Source organism: Ostrea edulis, chromosome 4, assembly GCF_947568905.1.
Source record: "Ostrea edulis chromosome 4, xbOstEdul1.1, whole genome shotgun sequence".
Lineage (NCBI taxonomy): Eukaryota > Metazoa > Mollusca > Bivalvia > Ostreida > Ostreidae > Ostrea > Ostrea edulis.
Window position 1 is genome coordinate 43,259,443 of NC_079167.1, and position 21,759 is coordinate 43,281,201.

General features: G+C 36.9%; 1 protein-coding gene across 2 annotated transcripts; it reads left to right on the top strand.

Annotated features, from left to right (window-relative positions):
• Window positions 1-355: 355 nt before the first annotated feature.
• On the top strand, window positions 356-13,241 carry LOC125670590 (uncharacterized). 2 transcript variants are annotated; one of them, XM_056162707.1, is made up of 10 exons: window positions 356-695; window positions 1,899-2,007; window positions 2,101-2,262; window positions 2,684-2,854; window positions 3,983-4,056; window positions 4,198-4,395; window positions 5,681-5,774; window positions 6,269-6,402; window positions 10,144-10,310; window positions 10,515-13,241. In XM_056162707.1, coding segments are annotated over exons 1-10 (1,335 nt in total). In that variant the 5' UTR covers window positions 356-470; the 3' UTR covers window positions 10,516-13,241. The 2 variants fall into 2 exon arrangements, with proteins under 2 accessions (XP_056018682.1, XP_056018681.1); XM_056162706.1 differs by having other exon boundaries at window positions 10,144-10,287.
• Window positions 13,242-21,759: the final 8,518 nt, after the last annotated feature.

Here is a 21,759-nt window from a genome sequence, read left to right on the forward strand (position 1 = left end):
GCCCCCCCTCCCCTAATTTTCAAATTTAAGGTAAATCGTGGTATCTTGTTTAGAAAAACGGCGCCCCCCGTAAGCACAATTCCTGGATCCGCCCCTGGGGTCGAGCCCCCTCCCTGAATACAGGGCCGTAAATTAACCTTCAATTTGGAGGAGGCAGGAAATTAGGCGGGGGTCTGGGGGCCTGGGCGGCAACAACATAAATTCTAATGAACTTTAAATTTTAATTTTTTTTGGCTCAAAAGTTGGAGGAGGCAGCTGCCTCCTCCGCCTCCATGTAATTTACGGCCCTGGAATATTCGCACAAATGAAATAACCCAAACAGAACTCCGTCATGTGACATCGTGACTAACATGCTGACAGGAGTTATCTTTCTTGTTTGAGGTTGTGTTCCGCGTTTGTGGTTACTTCGCGCACGATGACGCTCCAGGTTTGTACTTAGGGTTATAGCTGTGTCAGAATCCTCTGGTAACATGGAGTTAAAAGGACGAGTGGTCGTTTATTCCATTTTGGGATGTCCTCATTGCATGCAGGCTAAAAATACACTTCAACAAAACAAGATTTCTTACACGGACATTAGTCTGGAGCGGTTCCCGCAGTGTAGGGAGGAGCTGATCGCTAAAACAGGAAGGAAGACGGTCCCCCAGATATTCTTTAATGCTACTCACGTCGGTGGAAACGATGATCTGCAAACCTTGGTGAGTACATTATGTGTGTGTTGGGGTGGGGTGCATTTTAAACTTCCTTCATCGCCTTTCAGGACTAAAAAAGTTAATATTGACTCGGTCATGTTTATGGCACTGTCACGAAGTGCAGTGCAGTGCAGTGCTCATCTTGGCTGAGATTCGGCTTGGCTGAATATTTGGACTGACGCCTTCACCGAATCTCAGCCGAGATGAAGTGCAGTGCCATAAATGAGTCAACTTTTATTGCTTTTACTACTTAATTCATTGAAAACAACCACTTTTTAAATTATTTTCGTAAAATTATCTTGGGTTGATTTATAACTTTAACATCAATATATCTGCAGTTCCTTAGCTGGAGAACCGTAGCTCTCGGAAAAAATAAAAAATTACATTGGACAAGAATGATGGAGTCATTGAGTATACATGATGTCATAATAACAGTTCTGTCCAAGGAACAAAGTTTGTCCAAGTATAGTCTAAAATCAAGGAGGAAATTGTTCTTTTTTGTAATTTCGACACTACTTATAGTTCTAAGTGCAATAACATCTTAAGAATAACAGGAAGATTGTTTTCATGTAGCATAATTTGCTCTTGGTAGATGTGAAGTTGACCTCTGAAATGGCTTTGAAGTGTTTGAGACAATATATTACCTTATATTCAAGTTTATGAGACAATCAGTTGCGATAGCTCAGTGGTAGAGTGTTTGCTTTATGACAGAAAGGTTAGTTCGAGCTTTGCTCGTGTCATTGGCTCATCAAACGTAAGACATATACTGGTACAGAGGTAGTGATTGCTCCTTCGCCAAACTTTCGGCATTTGATCATTTTTTCTTCTATCACTTCCAAACTTGTACAACTTAATAATACACAAAATTGTTTACACACAACAGCATTTTTATTTCTAAAAATGGGGGGGGGGGGGGGGGATGGATTGACAGCCATTTTATACTAATTTGGTGGAATATGTCTAGTACACAACTTAATGATACACAAATTTGTTTGCACCCTAACAGAGTTTGGACGCTTTTACCTGTTAAATTTACTAGCCCGAACATTGATCATTAGTATTAAAAAAAACAAGTGGTCTCAAGAACACATGTTCTTTACAAAGCACAAGCCTGAATGAATCCAAAATTCACTGCCCCAGACGACTGACCCTTACTGTTTCATCGTAGATTTTCAGTAAAAGGACATACCTGTATTTTTTTTATGGTAGATCAAAGACAAGGAGAAATTTGAGGCGCTCCTGAATGATCTGATCACTAATGAGGCCCCTCCAGAGGCTCCCGTTATTCCTGATCCGGATACTGCAGTTCCAGATTCAGGTACAAAAGTTTGTTCTCATGCTCTCCCTATCTCCTCCTAAACGTGTATGATATACTCATCATGAGATCAAACTGTTTCTGTTTTTCCTACAGATGTGGGTGATTTCTCCTGTGAGCCAGATGAATATGCCATCTTGGTCAAGAATCTCAAAGAGAGTGGCCTAATCAAGGACCATAGGAGACTGTTGATTCTCCACAAAAACACATTTGTAGGGAAGGAGTTTGTGGACTGGATTGTGAAAACCAAGGGTTTAGGTAAAGTAGTTTGTGGACTGGATTGTGGAAATCAAGGGTTTAGGTAAAGTAGTTTGTGGTCTGGATTGTGGAAATCAAGGGTTTAGGTAAGTTAGTCTGGAGAATGGATGGAATGTGGAATTTTAAATGACTGATTTTGAACATTATGTGGAAGATTCAGTTACTGTGTGGATATTGTAAAGTCACTAACAAAAGAATTATGCTTAAAGTGGCTCAAAAGTCAGATCCTTGTACCTAAATTATATGAAGTATTCATGTTAGTGATACAAATCTAATAGGATTGAAAGCAAGTATAAAGATGTGATGTAAAAAAAAAATGTTTTGTTCGGCATACTCCGATTTTGGCAGAATGTATCAAGTACTATAACATCAAAAAAAGAAAACAACACAGAAGCACCATATTTTGTTACGATTTTTTCAGAGAGAAGTGTTGCCGTGGAGATGGGCCAGAAGCTGATAGATCAACACTTTGGACACAATCTCAAATCAGCTGAGAAATTCCAGGACTCGGATGCCCTGTACCGACTTCTGGATGATGACGATTCAACAGCTCTGAATGCGGGAGAAATGTCAGAGTGTGGACCCCGACCTGGTGAGAATCTTCTGTAGTTAAAGCAATAGTAATATGTAGTTACACCGCTGGAAAATGGCTGCTTTGTGAGATCTGTCTGTGGAAATAAGGACAGTGACTTCAGAAAATCTGCTGCATGAAGTTAGATGCATGCTATAATGATACTGCTCAGTGGCCATTTTCACAAAAAATCTTATAACTAGTCACTAAGATTAAAATGTTGTCTCCTCCTTATGCTCAAGTGAGTGCAACTATTAGCATACTTAATTCTGATAAAATCCGGCCAATTCGAACTAAGCCAGGCATACCCGGCGACATGTTAAGAATCAAGTGAGACTGGCTACAGCACAGTAATGAAGATGCTGACCTTCTATTGTATAAACATTATTTTGCATAGAAATGACCAACATATTTACAAATCATGTTTATTTCACCAGTGTAAAAATTAAAAACATTTTGTCTTAGAATAAGCAACTCTCGATACTAATGTCTCCAAAGACGCCAGCTTGAAGCTGCCTTCACCTATCAAAATTTTCTGGCTCAATCGGCTTACCCGGCGGGATAGGTGTGCATTTCCGGCTCACAATCAAGTGTGTCGCTGGTCATCGCGGATTAACCCAGGTGCTCCAGATTGTTAGAATCAAGTATGCTAGATATGTCCGGAGTTAGAATGCAAATTTTTCACCTGTGTATATACTTAGTTTTTCTCACAGGCAATTATAGTGCTTGGGTTCAAATTTACTATTAAAGAGTAAATTTAATAGAACCCAGCGATATAATTGCGTATGGTTTTGCTCATTCGGAAAAATATGAGTGAAGAATTAGAAAAGAATTACAGTACGTTAAAATTAAAGACTTAATGACCGATCAGTGTATTTTATACTTCCTACACGTGTTGATACTATCAGTTTGTCTGTCTGTCTATTATTAATCGGCTTATAATTCCTACACATGTTGATACTATCAGTCTGTCTGTCTGTCTGTTATTAATCGGTTATAATTCCTACACATGTTGATACTATCAGTATGTCTGTCTGTTATTAATCGGCTTATAATTCCTACACATGTTGATACTATCAGTCTGTCTGTCTATTATTAATCGGTTTATAATTCCTACACATGTTGATACTCGTGCTTACTTGATTTCAGCTGGTGACTTGGGTGAAGACATAAGGAAACTCATATTGAAAATATATGCTGCCTTTTTGTCAAAAGATGGAAAAGTAGGTGGTCAGGAGTGTTTAAAGTCTGCATGCCATGGGCAATTTTTCCTCAAAATCGTGGAAGCTGATGTGAATTTGTTTCTCTTTTTTTCATTTGTTGAAGATTTAGCAAACTTTAAGATTTTTTTTCTCATTAAACAGAAAGTAGACTACAAGGGAATAGCTGGGAGTGACGAATTCAAGAAATATGTACGTCTGACAAAAGAACTACAGAGAGTAAACATAGCAGACGCTAGCATGGACGAAAAAGTGGCCTTCTTCATCAACATCTACAATGCTTTGGTCATCCACGCCAATGTGTCTGTAGGCCCACCGGTCAATCTCTGGCAGAGATACAAGGTAGATCTGAGAAATATATATTATTACTACAGTAACTTGATCCGAAGAGTCAGATCATGTCGAGTTTGATCTGATGATCCGCGCCTGTCAACAAGACGTGATCCAACTCTTTGGATCAAGTTACTGTAGTAATGATAAATTTATTATATACCCCCTTATGCATTTTAAATCCACATTTATAAGATACTAAATGTAATCCAAATTATCAAATATACAGACATACAATGAAATTATATTTTGTGTACGCAGTTTTGTTTGTGACGCGGTCAAAATTTTCCACAAATAACATTGCGTTGATGCATTGTGATGGCATCAGTTTCAGAGGATACTGAATCAGATACGGAATCAGAAAACCACAGTGTGGTGATCTGGAAAACCGGATCACACGCTATGAAATTCACAGTATCAGAGAACGATACATTGATGGGTACATAATAAATAAGTGTATTCAGTGTACATGTTCTGTTTAGTTTTATAAACATTGGGACTAGTTGCCGATCTGCAGCTCTCTGGGAGAATATTGGGACAGACCAGAATCTAAAGTTTAATTATGATTCTCACGATAACAAGGTTAAACTGTAAATATTAACTGTATTTCCATACTGCATTTGACCCCAAAATAAAATTTTTTTCTTTCCCATAGGTGACAAAGGTCAAAGTTTTGGGTCACAAAAGGAAAACAAACAATATTTTGAATTAGGCCTTTAAAGGGACTGATTCCCGATTTTCCCCAAAATTTTCTTTTTCACTTTTAATGATTGAAATTTGTCTAATGTGTTTAAAAGATTTTACATAAAAATTATTATTTGTTTTGTAAACAAAGATTGTGGTATGTTATTGTTTATGAATTTGCTAAAGAAATGGATTTTGATCTAAGTTTATTATATCTTTCACATTTCAAGCATTCTTTGGGTAAAATTTGTTATCTAAAAGTTAAAATTTGTGACCATGCGAATTAAGATGCTTTATATTACAAAATTAATAATTCACTGGTTTATTTGTATACATAAAAAGACTTGAGTCTTTGTTTACATAACACAGATTTAAGGCTAAAATATTGCATTTACTCTTGCATTCAGAAGGTCAAAATTTTGGTTGTCAACAATAAATGAGTTATATTTTTAATGTTTAACATTAAAAATTCAAAATATTTTTTTCAAAAATTGTGAACCAGTCTCTTTAAGATTGAGACTATGCAGCTTTCATATAATGTAAATTTTAAAAACTGCAGATGAAATGGGGTTTGAATTTGTATGTTAATATACCTATTTGACAATGATTACAGTTTTTCAACACTGTGCGTTATATCATTGGTGGACATGCCTACTCTCTACAGGATATGGAGAATGGGGTTCTAAGAGCTAACAGGAAGGGTGTAGGTAAGTGATTGATTGTAGTTAATGAATTAGAGATAAACTTCGGTATCTCGAACACCAATATTTCAAATACCATGGATATGCCAAAGTGATTTGGAAGTTCCAACCACTTATTCTTGTAGTATTTTACCCTTGAATCCTCGGATATCTCGGGAAGTTTTTTCTCAGTCCCATCGAGTTCAAGATAACAAGGCTCAACTGTAGTTAATTTTACATCACAAATACATCAGAAATGAAAATTAAATTTAGAAATGCACTGTATATGTAGGTGTAAAATAAGGGAGATTTAATCCTACCTGCAGTGAAATATGCTGCGTTAGTATTACTGTTTTATGTAACAAGTTAATAATATATAATGCACCTAATTAATTAGTAGAGGATGGAAGAGTGAGATTTCATTGTTGATTTCACGGTAGGATGCATCACTTGTACATTGTACAGCTTAAAACATTGCAAAAATGTGTAGTCCAAATACATCGAAAACTTGTTTGTTTTAGGAATGTTATTCCGGCCATTCTCGCAGTCAGACCCTCGATTTCACATTGCATTAGAGGAACCAGAGCCCTATATTCACTTTGCCCTAGTGTGTGGAGCCAAGAGTTGTCCCCCTATCAAGACCTACTCAACCGATGTGAGTCATTAACTGATCTGCCCCTACACTGGTAGCCTGCATAGTCCAGTCACTTAATCACATATTGACCAGTTACTGTAGCTCAGTGGTAGAGCGTTCGCTTCATAACTGGGAGGGTGTGAGTTTGAGCCACATTTGTGCAATGGCAATGTCAATCCTAAGACGAAAACATAGGTAGACATTGCTCCTTCGCCAAACTCTCAGCATTTAGAGGTGAGAATCACGGGTCTTTTGGATATGACGTTAAAAACAGAGGACCTGTACTGTGGCAGGCGTTGGCATGTTGAATAACCCTCACTGCTACGGCCAGGAGTGCTAAGCATAAGTCTAAATTTGGGTACGGTGACGTCTCAATTAGTGATGAAACTATTATCGCTGACAATCGATTGTCGATCGTTTTTGTCTCTTCGATTCCAATTATCGATTCTATTTTTCATAATTGATTGTCGCCTGTACACTAATTAATATCTAATCCGAGATTCATCCGACTGTTTATCCCGCTTTTATATCGAGACGTGTGCAGGGGAGAATCAGAGTGGACTCCACATTGAAAAGTGGGAATTCAGTGACACCAGCTAGTGTGTATGCTGCACATATCCATAAAACTAAATAGAAATAACCCAAAAAATGATAAACATTTATTAACTACATGTAAATACCGGTTATATCGATCATTGATTGATACAGTTCTTCCGATTATGACCAATTATCGATTATGAAATTTTTCCGATTTTTCAACACTAGTCTCCATATGAGTGAAAAATTCTCTACTGGATGTAAAAAAACCAAACATCCTCACATGTTGAGACTTGACCTATTGCAATTAGTCTGTGTCCCATGTCATCCGCCGTGCGTTGATGATTAAACATTCTCACATGTTGAGACTTGACATATTGCAATTAGTCTGCATCCCCCGTCATGATTAAACATTTTTAACATCTTGATAACTACCATTGCAATTCTTTTCAAATTTGGTATGAAACATCTTTGGAACAAGAGAGACATAAATTGTAAAATCATGATTCCCGGGATAGAGGTTCTGACTCCAGGATGGGGCCAAACTTGGTATATGTGTATAGTATTTATGTTTAAAACATTTAAAGAACATCTTTTTTAATGCTATTGATTTGATACTAAATTGAAATTAAATTGATATTTAAAAGGAGTAGGTAGTCCTTCGTTAAAATTGTAAATTTCATGATCCTAGGCGGTAAGGGTTTGATTCCAGGGTGGAGTGAAAATTATTGTCTTTATCATTTGAAAGACTTCTTTAAGTTTGCTCAGTACAGTTTAAAACTAGAGGCATTATAGTTAGGAAAAGCAGAAAAGGATGTACCAAAAATATGAATTTCGGAACCACAGGGTTTGACTCTAGGATGTGTCCAAATAAGTCATATGATGTTAATGTAGGCGACCTATAAGACCTGTTGGCCTCTTGTTAATGTACTAAGATAACTAGATATCAAAAATTTATACCAGCAGTGAGTTAGATGGCGTGTTTAAGCGCAATACAGTTTTTAAATTTTTGTTTGGAAATCTCATTTTTTTGGCAAAAAATAATTATCAAGAAGACAATAAATGATTTTCTATATTTCCATTTTAAAAATTCTGAAAAATCATAATAGCATTTAAACTTCATTGTTTCATTCTGTTGAAAATCTCCTCATTTTGTCTAGTACATTGGGGAGAATGACACGATTACAATTATTCATAGGTTGGTGGATTAATATTTGTTTGTTTTACACCCTGTTGAGAATTTTTCACAGATGTTTAAAAAAAATGCAGGTTTATAAAAAAAAAAAAATCAAATGTAAACATATATTGAAAACTTTATTTGTTTATGAAAATTATTTCAAAAGTTAGTTGGATGTGAAATTTAAACTGAAGAATATTCTCAGTTTATGGTTTTAGGCCAGCTGTAGGTGAAGTACCACAATATTTGATCCATGCTTAGCAATCAGGGCCGTAGCAGTGAGGATTCTTTACCATACCAATACCTGCAGCAACACAGGACCTCCATTTCTAAAGTCATATCTGAAAGACCTGTAATTCTCACTCCTAAATGTCAAGCATTTTGTTGAAAGAGCACTACCTCTATTTACGTCTTAGGTTTGACGCGGCCATGGCATGAGCGGGGCTCGAACTCACGACCTCCCGGTTTAGAAGTGAACGCTCTACCACTGAGCTACCACGACCAGTTAAGGATTCATTGGTTATAAATACACTACATGAGTTACGTAGTATAATCTATGTTGAACTAAGAAAGTTAGCCTGCAGTGATCTATGGGGTCTTGTAAATTTCTAGGGTTTAAATGAACAGCTGAAAGTTAACCTGCAGTGATCTATGGTGTCTTGTAAATTTCTAGGGTTTAAATGAAGAGCTGAAAGTTAACCTGCAGTGATCTATGGTGTCTTGTAAATTTCTAGGGTTTAAATGAACAGCTGAAAGTTAACCTGCAGTGATCTATGGTGTCTTGTAAATTTCTAGGGTTTAAATGAAGAGCTGAAAGTTAACCTGGAGTGATCTATGGTGTCTTGTAAATTTCTAGGGTTTAAATGAACAGCTGAAAGTTAACCTGCAGTGATCTATGGTGTCTTGTAAATTTCTAGGGTTTAAATGAACAACTGAAAGTTAGCATGCAGTGATCTATGGGGCCTTGTAAATTTCTAGGATTTAAATGAACAGCTGAAAGTTAACCTGGAGTAATCTATGGTGTCTTGTAAATTTCTAGGGTTTAAATGAACAACTGAAAGTTAACCTGCAGTGATCTATGGTGACTTGTAAATTTCTAGGGTTTAAATGAACAACTGAAAGTTAACCTGCAGTGATCTATGGTGACTTGTAAATTTCTAGGGTTTAAATGAACAGCTGAAAGTTAGCCTGTAGTGATCTATGGTATCTTGTAATTATACCCCCCGCAACAAGTTGTTGGAGGGGGGGTATACTGGAATCGGGTTGTCCGTCTGTCTGTCCGTCCGTCTGTAGACGCAATGGTTTCCGGGCTCTAAAGCATTATCCTTTCCACCTGCCGTCACCATATCATATATATGGACTACCCATGGGATGAAGATGTTCCCTATCGATTTTGGGGTCAAAAGGTCAAAGGTCAAGCGCACTGGACATCGAAGTAGCAATATGGTTTCCGGGCTCTAAAGCGTTATCCTTTCCACCTACCGTCACCATATCATACATATGGACTACCCATGGGAATGAAGATGTTCCCTATCGATTTTGGGGTCAAAAGGTCAAAGGTCAAGCGCACTGGACATCGAAGTAGCAATATGGTTTCCGGGCTCTAAAGCGTTATCCTTTCCACCTACAGTCACCATATTATACATATGGATTACCCATGGGATGAAGATGTTCCCTATCGATTTTGGGGTCAAAAGGTCAAAGGTCACGCGCACTGGACATCGAAGTAGCAATATGGTTCGGTTTGTCATGCCATTTGTTTTTTACACTCAGAAAAGAGGTAGTTTATACCTATTACCAACACCCTTTGGGAGATTGGGGTAAGCAGGGGTATTCTTAGTGAGCATTGCTCACAGTACCTCTTGTTTTCTATGGTTTAAATGAACAGCTGAAAGTTAGCCTGTAGTTGGTGGCTTGTAAATTTCTAGGGTCTTAATGAACAACTGAAAGTTAGCCTGCAGTGATCTATGTATGGTGCCTTGTAAATTTCTAGGGTTGAAATGAACATCTGAAAGTTAGCCTGTAGTGATCTATGGTGGCTTTTTTAGGGTTTAAATGAGCAGCTGAAGCTGGCAGCAGAGGCGTTTTTAGACGGTGATGATGGCCTTACTATCAACATGAGCAGGAAACAAATCATGCTGACTAAAATTCTCAGCTGGTACCAAGAGGATTTTGGAAAAAATAAAGAAGAGGTGAAACTGACATTAATCACTTAGTAAGATTGAGATTTTAGACACCTGGAGGGTTTGAAAATGAACAGTTTTTATTAAGATTGTGATTTTTGAGAGTTTGAAAATGAACAGTTTTTGGGAGATGTTTAATGTAGGACCTTTTTATTTGAATATGAAATTCATTTGAAAATTTGTTCTTAATTTACACACGTTATTATGACCCCTGTGTAGAAGTCGATATTTTACAGGTTTTGCGGTGGATTTTATCAAACTTACCCGATGGAGAGAGGAAATCTCAGTTGAGGGAACTGTTGGATGGGAAGTCTTACAAAGTGGGATACATGGTTTACGACTGGGGGCTCAATTCCTAAATCGTTACATCACTTTGTGGAGGCTCTTTTGTAATCAATTTCTGATGTTTCCTACGAAAAAAATGGCCCAGCCATGACGAATTGTACATTCCTGAAACATCAAGGATCATCAATGTGAAAATGTAGGCAGCATACATATGTGTTTTATGCTTAATTCAGATTTCATTGAAATGTGTCCTCAGAAAATCATCCAGTGAATATCAGACCACCATCATGTTGTATTTCAATAAGTACATATGGAGCTGTTTTTACAGGTCACTTTTTATATTAAAAAAAAACTTATCTGCTATAGTTTACTAGCATCTGAACAGATATTTAGACCTATTTACAGGTGATATATGATATTATTGATATATGATCTAACATATCTTGAGTATGTAGTATTTGTTTGTTGACTGTGATAAACTCAACCACTTGATAGGTCACCTGAGTCGTTCAGGTGACCAATTCTGATCTGTTGCTGTTTTATTTTGCTTGTCATTTGTTGTAGGTATAACATTTTAACCTCTTCTTAAAATCTACATGACTAGTTTTCATCAATATTGGTGTGTTGCATCATTGGTTAGGGGAACAAAAATTGTGAAGTTCATGGCCAGTGTCTCCAAGAAGCCACAAGCATGGGGCGAAAGCGTCTGATGAATCATTCCTTTATTAATAGTTTTTAAAGCAGGTTTACTCAATCTTTGAGACTGTGTACACAAATAAGATAAGGAAGATGAATTTTCAATGGGATATTTAAATTTTATTACTGCGGGTTTATCAGTGTAGACTCTGATAACCAGGCTGTTTGCATTAGGCATTTAATTTGTAAAAAATAACTTTATTCTTTACACATGAACATCTAACAAATATAAAGCTGAATACTTTAATGTGAGTAGTATGACAGTCTCTACCATAATTATGGAAATTCATAACCCTTCGGTCAAGGGTTCAGGCTATTGGGTGTCCACTATTAATTCTGATTTTAGTTTATCTTTGTGTGATATGCAGGTGAGCATTAAGGTCCATGGGTATCTTCTCCTTTTGATACAAGCCAGGGCTTGAAATTAGCGAGAAATACTCGCGAATTGCGAGTAGATTTGAAAAATAGCGAGTAAAAATAGGGGACACTCGAAAATCTCAGCGAGTGGGGATTTACAAACCATGATCGTATCGTATCCGTTTTAAGCCGCGATGCCCCATTCGCTTTTCTTAAACTTGCACTCAAAATCATACAAACGCTTACATGAACGACTGATTTCAACAACCGTTTCCATCCGGATTTTTCTTTTATGATTTTTTAAGAAACTCAGTGTCAAACAAAGAGGTCGGACATTGCATTATAATGAAAAATATAGACCTGTTCACTTATAGGGGTGATTAAATTGACTTGGTAAAACATAGACTCCGATTTCTTGTTAGATAAATGAATAACAAAAAGCTCATATATACTTGGAATTCAAGTCTTCCGGTAGTTAATTTAATCAGAATTTTCTATTTACATTAATTCAGTTTCATATTGAGGTCGGGTTGTAGTCATGGCACGAGTGCACAGCTCACCATGTGGGCGATTACCAAAAAAAAAAAAAATCATGGGGCTCGTGATCGTGCTGCTTATAAACCATGAGTCTGGGATTCGCTTTCAAAAATTACTCGTGACAACCCTGACGTGGCATGAAATTGGAAGACATTGGATCTATACCTGCGGTAAGCAGGTTGTGAATATTAGAGATGCGATGGTCAAGAGACCTAAACATTGCATCATATGACTTACGTAAATTAGTGTTTTGTCCAAACGATGCCTGTTGACCCACTAGGCTCAGTAATGGTGGGGAAAATCATTGATTAAAAAAAAAAAACATGACAAAAGAGCACTGCTTTATTATTTTTATTTTAGCTTGTAGGTTTTCATTTTAGCCTGTGGATTTTTTACCCACAGGCTAAAATTAGCCTGTGGAAGAAAAAGTTAATTTCGACCCCTGCAAGCATAAGAAATCCAAGTATTGTATTTAGATGTTTGTAAAGACTTGTGAATAGAACTGTATACTTGAACTCTGATATTGTCAAATTAATGCAGTTAGTAGTTTATTTAACAAAAATTGTTGCTGTTGTCCAACATTTTCTGCCTTTGAATTTTTTCACATCACTGCTACATGTAAGTTACTTGAATTTTTTTAAGTATGACTACTAGTACATGTGACTTGATGGCTTTTCCGTCACTATTAATTTAAAGACACAATTTCAAGTGTACTAATGTCCCTTTATACAAGGAGAAGTTTGAAGGCATTATGTAAGCTATAAAATGCAATATTTTTCGTACATTCTCATTGCATTTTTTTTTTATATCATTGGGAGACAGTCTTAGAGATCTGTCATTTCATTATAATGTGTCGTACTGAAGACGTTTTTACAACTATAAACAAGCATGAGTTTGTTCACCAAGTTTGATTGTGTGTTTTATGATAATAAAGAAAGCAATTTATTTTGAATTGTTTTATTATTTCATTGCTTACTTTTACCTATATGACAAATTTTGTGTTTTGAATTGATGTTATGATGATAGCTTGGTTAAATTTTGTGTTTACTACATGTCAATTTCAGTCGAATAAAGATGTTGAATTTAAAGATAAATTGATGTGATGATGATAGCTTGATGTGGTGTTAATTATAGATGTATTTAAACAGATTTGATACACTTTATCTTTTACATAGAAAAGAATTACATTACAGCAACGTTTCTTCTGATTGAGCTAAGGGATTGTACTGTGTAATAATACAAGTCCAGTACTCCAATCTGTTACATTTCTTACTCCGCAATCTGAAAAACAAATAGTCTCCATAAAATGTGGGGACTGTTTTTGTCCTTAAAATTTTAATGCCAATGTGATTATTGAAATTAATCTGAAGGAATTTTGAATTTAAGGAGAAAATGGAGCAATAGTGAAACATTTTGTTTTCAGATTAAGGTAAGGATAGAGAACATAATTATACCCCCCGCAACAAGTTGTGGGGGGGGGGGGGGGGGGGGGGGTATACTGGAATCGGGTTGTCCGTCCGTCTGTAGGCGCAATGGTTTCCGGGCTCTAAAGCATTATCCTTTCCACCTACCGTCACCATATCATATATATGGACTACCCATGGGATGAAGATGTTCCCTATCGATTTTGGGGTCAAAAGGTTAAAGGTCAAGCGCACTGGACATCGAAGTAGCAATATGGTTTCCGGGCTCTAAAGCGTTATCCTTTCCACCTAGTCACCATATCATACATATGGACTACCCATGGGATGAAGATGTTCCCTATCGATTTTGGGGTCAAAGGTCACGTGCACTGGACATCGAAGTAGCAATATGGTTTCCATTTAAATTCTTTAACGGCTTTTTTCATTGCATGGAGATGCTGTGTTCCTAGATAATCCATTTCTCCCTACAAACGAGAATACCCAAGGTTTGTCATGCCATTTGTTTTTTACACTCAGAAAAGAGGTAGTTTATACCTATTACCAACACCCTTTGGGAGATTGGGGGGGGGGGATATTCTTGGTGAGCATTGCTCACAGTACCTCTTGTTTTATGATGATCGATTGATTTGAACTGAGACCTGAAAATACCCATTGATTCCATCCCTTTTTAAACCTCTCAACCACTAAATCCATTAAGAATATTGAATTGCTAATAATTTCACGAAAGATATGAATGAAGTGTTACACAATTGTATCGGCAGATATAACATTCCATATAGATTTTATGGAATATAACGTGCTCACTAATGAAATTTTGTAAGAGAAAACCTTTGTGGTATCGAAATTTCTACTTCCTTAATTGTCTTCTATAGGCAATTTCACGTCTGGGCCTCTGGAGAACCATCGGACCATTTTGATCAAACTTTATATAAAAACCTCCAGATATAATTCATCTTCATTCAAGTAAACGAGGGAATGGAATGCATGTTGTAATGATATGTAGTTGCATTCAATTCATAAAGTGAAATGATTTCCAGAGTTTCCCAAGCTGTAACATATGATGTCGGCGACAATTTGTATCGATGGTTATCGCGAATATTTAAGAAATAGATATATTTTTTTTTTAGTGTTATTGGGATATGATATGAAATTGGTCACGTGATCAAATCTCATACCACCCTAAGTGCGTTAATTATCATTGATTGTATACATGTTCGATACCATATGGCACAATGAGAAGTGGTGTGAATCACAAAAGTGGATTCTTAAAAATTCCTCAGAACTTTTAGTAACTTCCAAATTAAAAACTTTTCCAAAATCAACAGCATAAAAATGTACGACCTTTCAACACTTTACGCCACCATTCGTCACGATGAATTCAAGACTATTTGACACTGACAGTGGTGGTTTCTTTAATATAGATGGAACTCGGAAATATTCATATTTTGTTAACAGCCGTCCCAAAACTGACTTTGTTGTGTGCTTTTCTGATTCTTCGTGCAGTACTCTGATGCAGGAGTTCCTCATGGACAATGTCTATGCAGTCTTCGGAGATCAGGTCTTCCGGCAATCTGTCGGGATTCTCATGGGTACAAATTGTGTTCCTTTATTAGCCAACCTATTTTTGTATTCTTTTAAGGAAGAATTTATTGAAAAGCTTTTATACGAGAAGAAAAACAAAATCTCTCGCTGTGACTCGACGTTTAGATACACCAGTCACGATTTTTATTTACTTATTAGAAATGTTCGCTTTATTAATGTCGATTCAATACATGTATATCCCAATGAACTTGAAATAAAACACACCACAGTTTCCCGCACATGTTTCAGATTTTGATATTTTACTGGACGAGGACTTTTAACAGCAAACTAACAACAAAACTTCATGACAAATGGGATGATTTCAGCTTCTCCATCGTCAACTTCGCATATTTATGTAGCAGTATTCCATTATCGCCTGGATATGGTGTTTATGTCTCGCAACTAATTCGATACGCGAGAGCACGTCATGCGCATGATTATTCTAAAACCGAAACAGACTACTAGAGGGGGGATAAACTTTCTCGTTTCACTTCGGCATATTGCAAATTCTATGTATAACACTGGTCTTAGTTGCCAATACAACCTATCATAAGGTCGAATGTTGTCGGTCGTGTTTCATGCCTATTGTTGGACCGTTCTTGACTACGGATTACTCCGTTTAACTGATCAAGATAAATGGATCACGGCAGGTGTGACCAGTCAACAAGGGGTACTTGCTCCTCAAATGCACCCGGTCTTACCTCTGGTGTTCCAGGGTTCCGTGTTTGCCATACTCTCAACTTTTGAAGGATTTGTGAGACTTGATACGTTATCATTATGCAAAAGTTTTTTCTCTTCTTCTGTGCACAGACTTTATTGTAGTTAAATGTATTTCTCCCTTCCACCGGATAGAATAGAATATATATTTTCATTGTAGATCTCTGGTGACAATTTCGGATAGACCAGACTCTGGCTTGTTGTCAGACCGTTCTTGGCACTCTGATTTTAACTACGGATTACTCCGTGTACCTGATCAAGATATAGGGCTCATGGCGGGCGTGACCGGTCGACAGGGGATGCTTACTCCTCCTAGGCAGCTGATCCCACCACTGGTATATCCAGGGGGTCTGTGTTTGTCTAACTATCTATTTTGTATTCCTTAAAGGAGTTGTGAGATTGAGTACTGTTCGTTATCTTCACCTTTCATGAAAGAAATACCGAAGGAAAGATCTGAACTACACTAATAAATAAAAAAAAATACATACATAGGTATACTAATCACAAGGGGTGGGGGGTGGGGGGCTTTGTGAACTAAACACATAGTCAAACATATCCATACAAGCCAGTGAACAATATTCCAGCAGCATGCCTTCATGATCGAACCTGTTAAGGCTATTAGAATTTCTACATCTCAAGATGTTTATAAAGTAAATCATTGGATGATAGTTTAAAAGTAACCTCCCTTGTCGCATTGAATGAGAACGTGTCCTACTAGATCTTTCACTTTATAACGTGTACAGTGCAGAATCTCTCGTGTCTTGGAATGTTCTGTCTTATTTGACCTGGTAAATGTCAGGATAAGCCATGAGAGCTCGGGAGCTCATCTTCCATCTGTATAGATGTTTGTATGAAAAGGTCGTTTGTGTTGGAAGAAGGCAGACTACCCGGATGAAATCCACATGTCCAAGTGGGCGGCGACCGGTATGGTCTGGATATACCAGAGATAAGTGAGGGGGTATCCAGGGGTCCGTGTTTGTCCAACTCTCTATTTTGTAATGTTTATAGGAGTTGTGAGATTGATCACTGTTCATTATCTTCGCCTTTCATACAACCACTTCCGATAACGGGGGTCGAACTCGGGTCCCAGAGGTGTAGAAAGTTGGTGTGCCATCATTGTCCTACCCAGACACCATAATGACGTGTTTCATCTTTCTGTGTTTTAAATTCATCCGCTTGGAGTTCTTACGCAGACTGATAATGGACGCCATATTGACGTGTACGCGCTTGTTTCGTGAGACAGTGTTTGAAAATTCGCCGCCTTTGAGTTCTAACTCGGGCGAATGATAGACCCGCCATATTGAAGTGTTTCATCTATCTGTGCTTGAAATTCCTCCAATTGGAGTTCTAACACGGGTGAATATTATTTTCATATACATAGATGTATCACCGTGAGAGGATGTGTTGCATACCATCATGAAGTTTGGTTGAAATTGGCCAAGTGGTTCTGGAGAAGTAGTTGAAATGTGAAGTTAACTACAATGAGTATTTACCCAGCGACTCACAGCTACATGTACCTTGCTTAAAGCGTCACAATTCCTTCCAAAGGAATTGAAAATTAGAACGAGTTGCTACAAACATTTTCTGAAGAACTTGATCATTTCACGTAACCCTATAATTGTAACATCGGACAATGATACGCGCTGTGAGATTTGACCACATTTTGTCACTGGCAACAGATACATGTCTTCTAATAAAAAGAGTCGGTAATTTTCGTCATAACAATGAGTTATTGAGGAAATCGGTAATTTTCATCATAGCATTGAGTTAGTGAAGAAATCGGCAATTTTCATCATAACATTGAGTTAGTGAAAAAATCGGTATTGTCATCATAACATTGAGTTAGTTAAGAAAATCGGTAATTTTCATCATAACATTGAGTTAGTGAAGAAATCGGTAATTTTCATCATAACATTGAAGTAAACGAAGAAATCGGTATTTTCATCATAACACTGAGTTAGTGAAGAAATCGGTAATTTTCATCATAACATTGAGTTAGTGAAGAAATCGGTATTTTCATCATAACACTGAGTTAGTGAAGAAATCGGTATTGTCATCATAACATTGAGTTAGTGAAGAAATCTGTATTTTCATCATAACATTGAGTTAGTGAAGAAATCGGTATTTTCATCATAACATTGAGTTAGTGAAGAAATCGGTATTTTCATCATAACATTGAGTTAGAGAAGAAATCGGTATTTTCATCATAACATTGAAGTCAGTGAAGAAATCGGTATTTTCATCATAACATTGAAGTCAGTGAAGAAATCGGTATTTTCATCATAACACTGAGTTAGTGAAGAAATCGGTATTTTCATCATAACATTGAAGTCAGTGAAGAAATTGATAATTTTCAAAATAACGAGTTAGTGAGGTCTGTTCCTGGATATTTACTGTTGAATTTAAAAAGTGATGAAATATTCAAACAACAAATTACTGCTGATTTCTCATTCAATAAAACTGCAAACAGGGCGCATTCTAAAGAATTTTAAGGAGGTAAACTACATCGTCATAATGGCTGACACCCTTCTGAAACATGAATGAAAACATCTATATCAGCAATATTTGTATATTTCTTTTAAATTTGGTTGCCTATACCTCGGTAGCTCATTCCATTAACATGTCGACTGCTGATCTGTAGATTGCAGGTTCTCGTCCAGCAGGAGTTTTAAATTTCCTACTATAACTGCATTTTTTAAAAACTAAATTTAAAAGTTCTCTTTCATAATATTATTGTACATGATATATCAATTTTCATCCGTATCAGATTTCTCTGGTGTTATTCCTCCTTAAATTAGTCGAGGAAATGAATTCAACGTTAATTTCCTGTATCTTACAGAAGGTCTCCATTCAAGTGTTTACGTTCATTGTACACAGATTTTTTTTTTTTTTTTTTTTAGGTTTAAACGGTGCTTCACTCGCTCTACTTCTCATTCACATGAGGAATATATCGTTTGTTATTTTTAACGCCTTCATGGTATATTTATTACAATCTGATGAAAAACAGATCTTTGATCCGCTCCGATATTCTGATAAGCTTGTATTCGAGACATCGGAATATGGGAGCGGATCAAAGATCTGGTTTTAATCAGATTACATAAGATAATACCTCCCCTCTTAGTTAAGCAGATATAGAGAAACATGATATATTTAATTATGATACATTATTGTGAATAAAAGAATTTAATTGGGGGAAACGCCTATTAAATTGACAGAGACGGAAACTATTTCTCATGTGATTATGTTATTATTATCAATTTTCTTTATTGCATAATATTTTCATTTTACTGTGTAATAAAACGTTTGTAACGGTAAGTAATGCTATGCAATGACTATAAAGCTGTATCCATAGTGAGGAAAACACTGATTACCACAATAAAAGGTAAGGATAACACGTGTGTAGACATGATGTACATATAATGTATTCAGATACATTCTGACGCAATATGACACCACACATACTTTACAGTAGTCTCGCAACGGGAATAGTCGACCAGCCTGGAAGACAAAAACAAAACAAAAACAAAAACAAAAGAAAAACAACACATCAGTGGCGAAGGATGTCACAGAAAATCAAAAGAGAAACAGACAACGAGTCTGAATTTAAGGATAGTTCATACAAAAACAAAAAAGGGTTGATATATTAATATATATATATATATATATATATATATATATATAGGCTAGTTTGGTTGTAAAATATAAAATTCCTTTTAAAAAATGTGGGGGGGGGGGGGGGGGGGGGGGGGGGGGGGGGAGACTTTTAAATTTGCTATCATGTTCATAAGTTGAAATGCATATAGTACTTCTTTCCACATAACTCAATACAATTTTCTCCATTGTTTCAGACTTCATGGGAATAAATTATATTCCATACAGTAAATTGTATTCATTTTACTTATAAAAACATAAATTAAGTTTTAATCTTCATCATTATTAGCAATTGACAACAATCGTCATTAATGCCTTTCTAAACACAGGCATGTATTGTTACGAACGCAATGAAAAAGGGGGAGGGGGGGGGGTGATTGATCCTATCTGACTCAATTTTCGGTAGGTTCTTTTTTTGCCACATTAATGCATCCATAAGTATCGATGTTTAAAGCTCTTGCAATATTATTTAAAGCTCGTTTGTCCAAATCATTCGTATCGATGTCGCAGTTTGCTTCCATGTTGGCTTCCGGTGTGACGTCATAATCGGTAGTGTGTTCCACGGCTTGTTTTCCAGACGATATTTCAAAGGACGTGCATTGCTGCATCAGTATTTTTTGGTCATGGTGAAAACTCCCCTTTTTGGCCAATTTCAGAGCCTCTCCCAAGAACCCATCAGAAATGTTGGTTTCATCTTGATGCTTGTGGTACTTGGCTTTAGCTCTGTAGAAATGCATGCGTCTGCGTATGTCCATTACGGAATTGAGTTGTTCGGCTTCTAGCAAGCACAAATGTGCTTTTTCTAAGTCCTGCTCATTAACAACAACCCCTTCGATAACTTTGCCATCACTGTTTAGTCCTAAATGGCAACACGTTTTCTTGTCCAGGTAAACGCAGCGCCAATTATTGCGAGAATCTTCGCTTTCATTCTCGAAATATCGAATTCCCGACTCAATAAGATCAAATATTTCCTTCTTCAAATCATCATTATAACTTCGAGCATATAATTCAAGTTTGATGTTTACAAGAGCAAACAGAATATTTCCAATATCCTTACCCGACATGAACATTGTTGCATCACTCAAAGCTATTGCAATATATTGCAAACCTTTCTGTGTTTTGCCTCCTTGAAATAATGATACTCCATATCGACTCTGATAGCGAATTCTTGTCAATGTCGGATTTGCCGTCTTAGAAATAAGGTATTCCATGCTTTTGAATTCCGTTTTACCAGAAACGAACTGTCGATCGGCATTGTGTGTACGGTACAGCACAATCAGAGCGTCCAGCAACACAAAACAACAGTCCGCATACTTCTGCTCTTCTCGAGGATCCAGATTTCCACGTTTGATGGCGTTAAGTAGCGTCCGACTCCACACATCGAACTTGGATATGCAGTCTCTAGCTTCAGCATTGTGAATTTTCATTTTCACTTTGTCCGAAAAGTTATCGATGAGTTTCTGACCCTCCAGATGAAGACCGCAGGCCGGGGGTGTCTTGAACATCTTCGATTTGTGATCGGGTGGGGAGTCATCCTCCACAGTTTTGCAGAGTTCTTCGTGCCCAGAAGCCTTCAAACACTGAAGAATGCTCTCAGCATTGCACTTCTTGTAGAGTTTCAATAACAATTTGGCGCAGTCTTCTCTGGTGTTTGTCAGTGACAGCGTTTGGTAATCCTTGTACACAATTATTTCACAGTCCAGTAACGTCTTGGCAAAGCACAGCAGGTTGATATTTTCAGCCAAGTACGAATGATATCTTCTCGGAATTGTTTTACCCTTGTCAACCATACTACACATCCAAAAAAATCCTTATGTTACCATCGTAAAGGAATAGCACCGGTTTTCTTTCTGTGAATCGTAATCCACATTTAACAATTCTCACAAAAACATTTTGATTGCCCTTGCATTTTTTCGCCCAGAACGTTCAAGGATTTTAAGCTTGAACGACTTCCCGTCGGGTATCCTGGTGTACACAAATAAAGCAACGTTACGACTGTTTGACTATCCGGAAATTAACTACACCTTGTCATAAACATTATTTGTCAAAACCTTACACCTCACCAACGTATATATACACAAATACACATCTACTTTCGCAATTATAGGAACCAGCAAAACACCTTCCGCATTTCTACAAGCTTCACGTGACTGAAAATGAAACTTGTACGTATCGTGTTTTGCATACATACATTGAATGTGTCGCCTGACTGGTCTACTAGATGTATTTTATA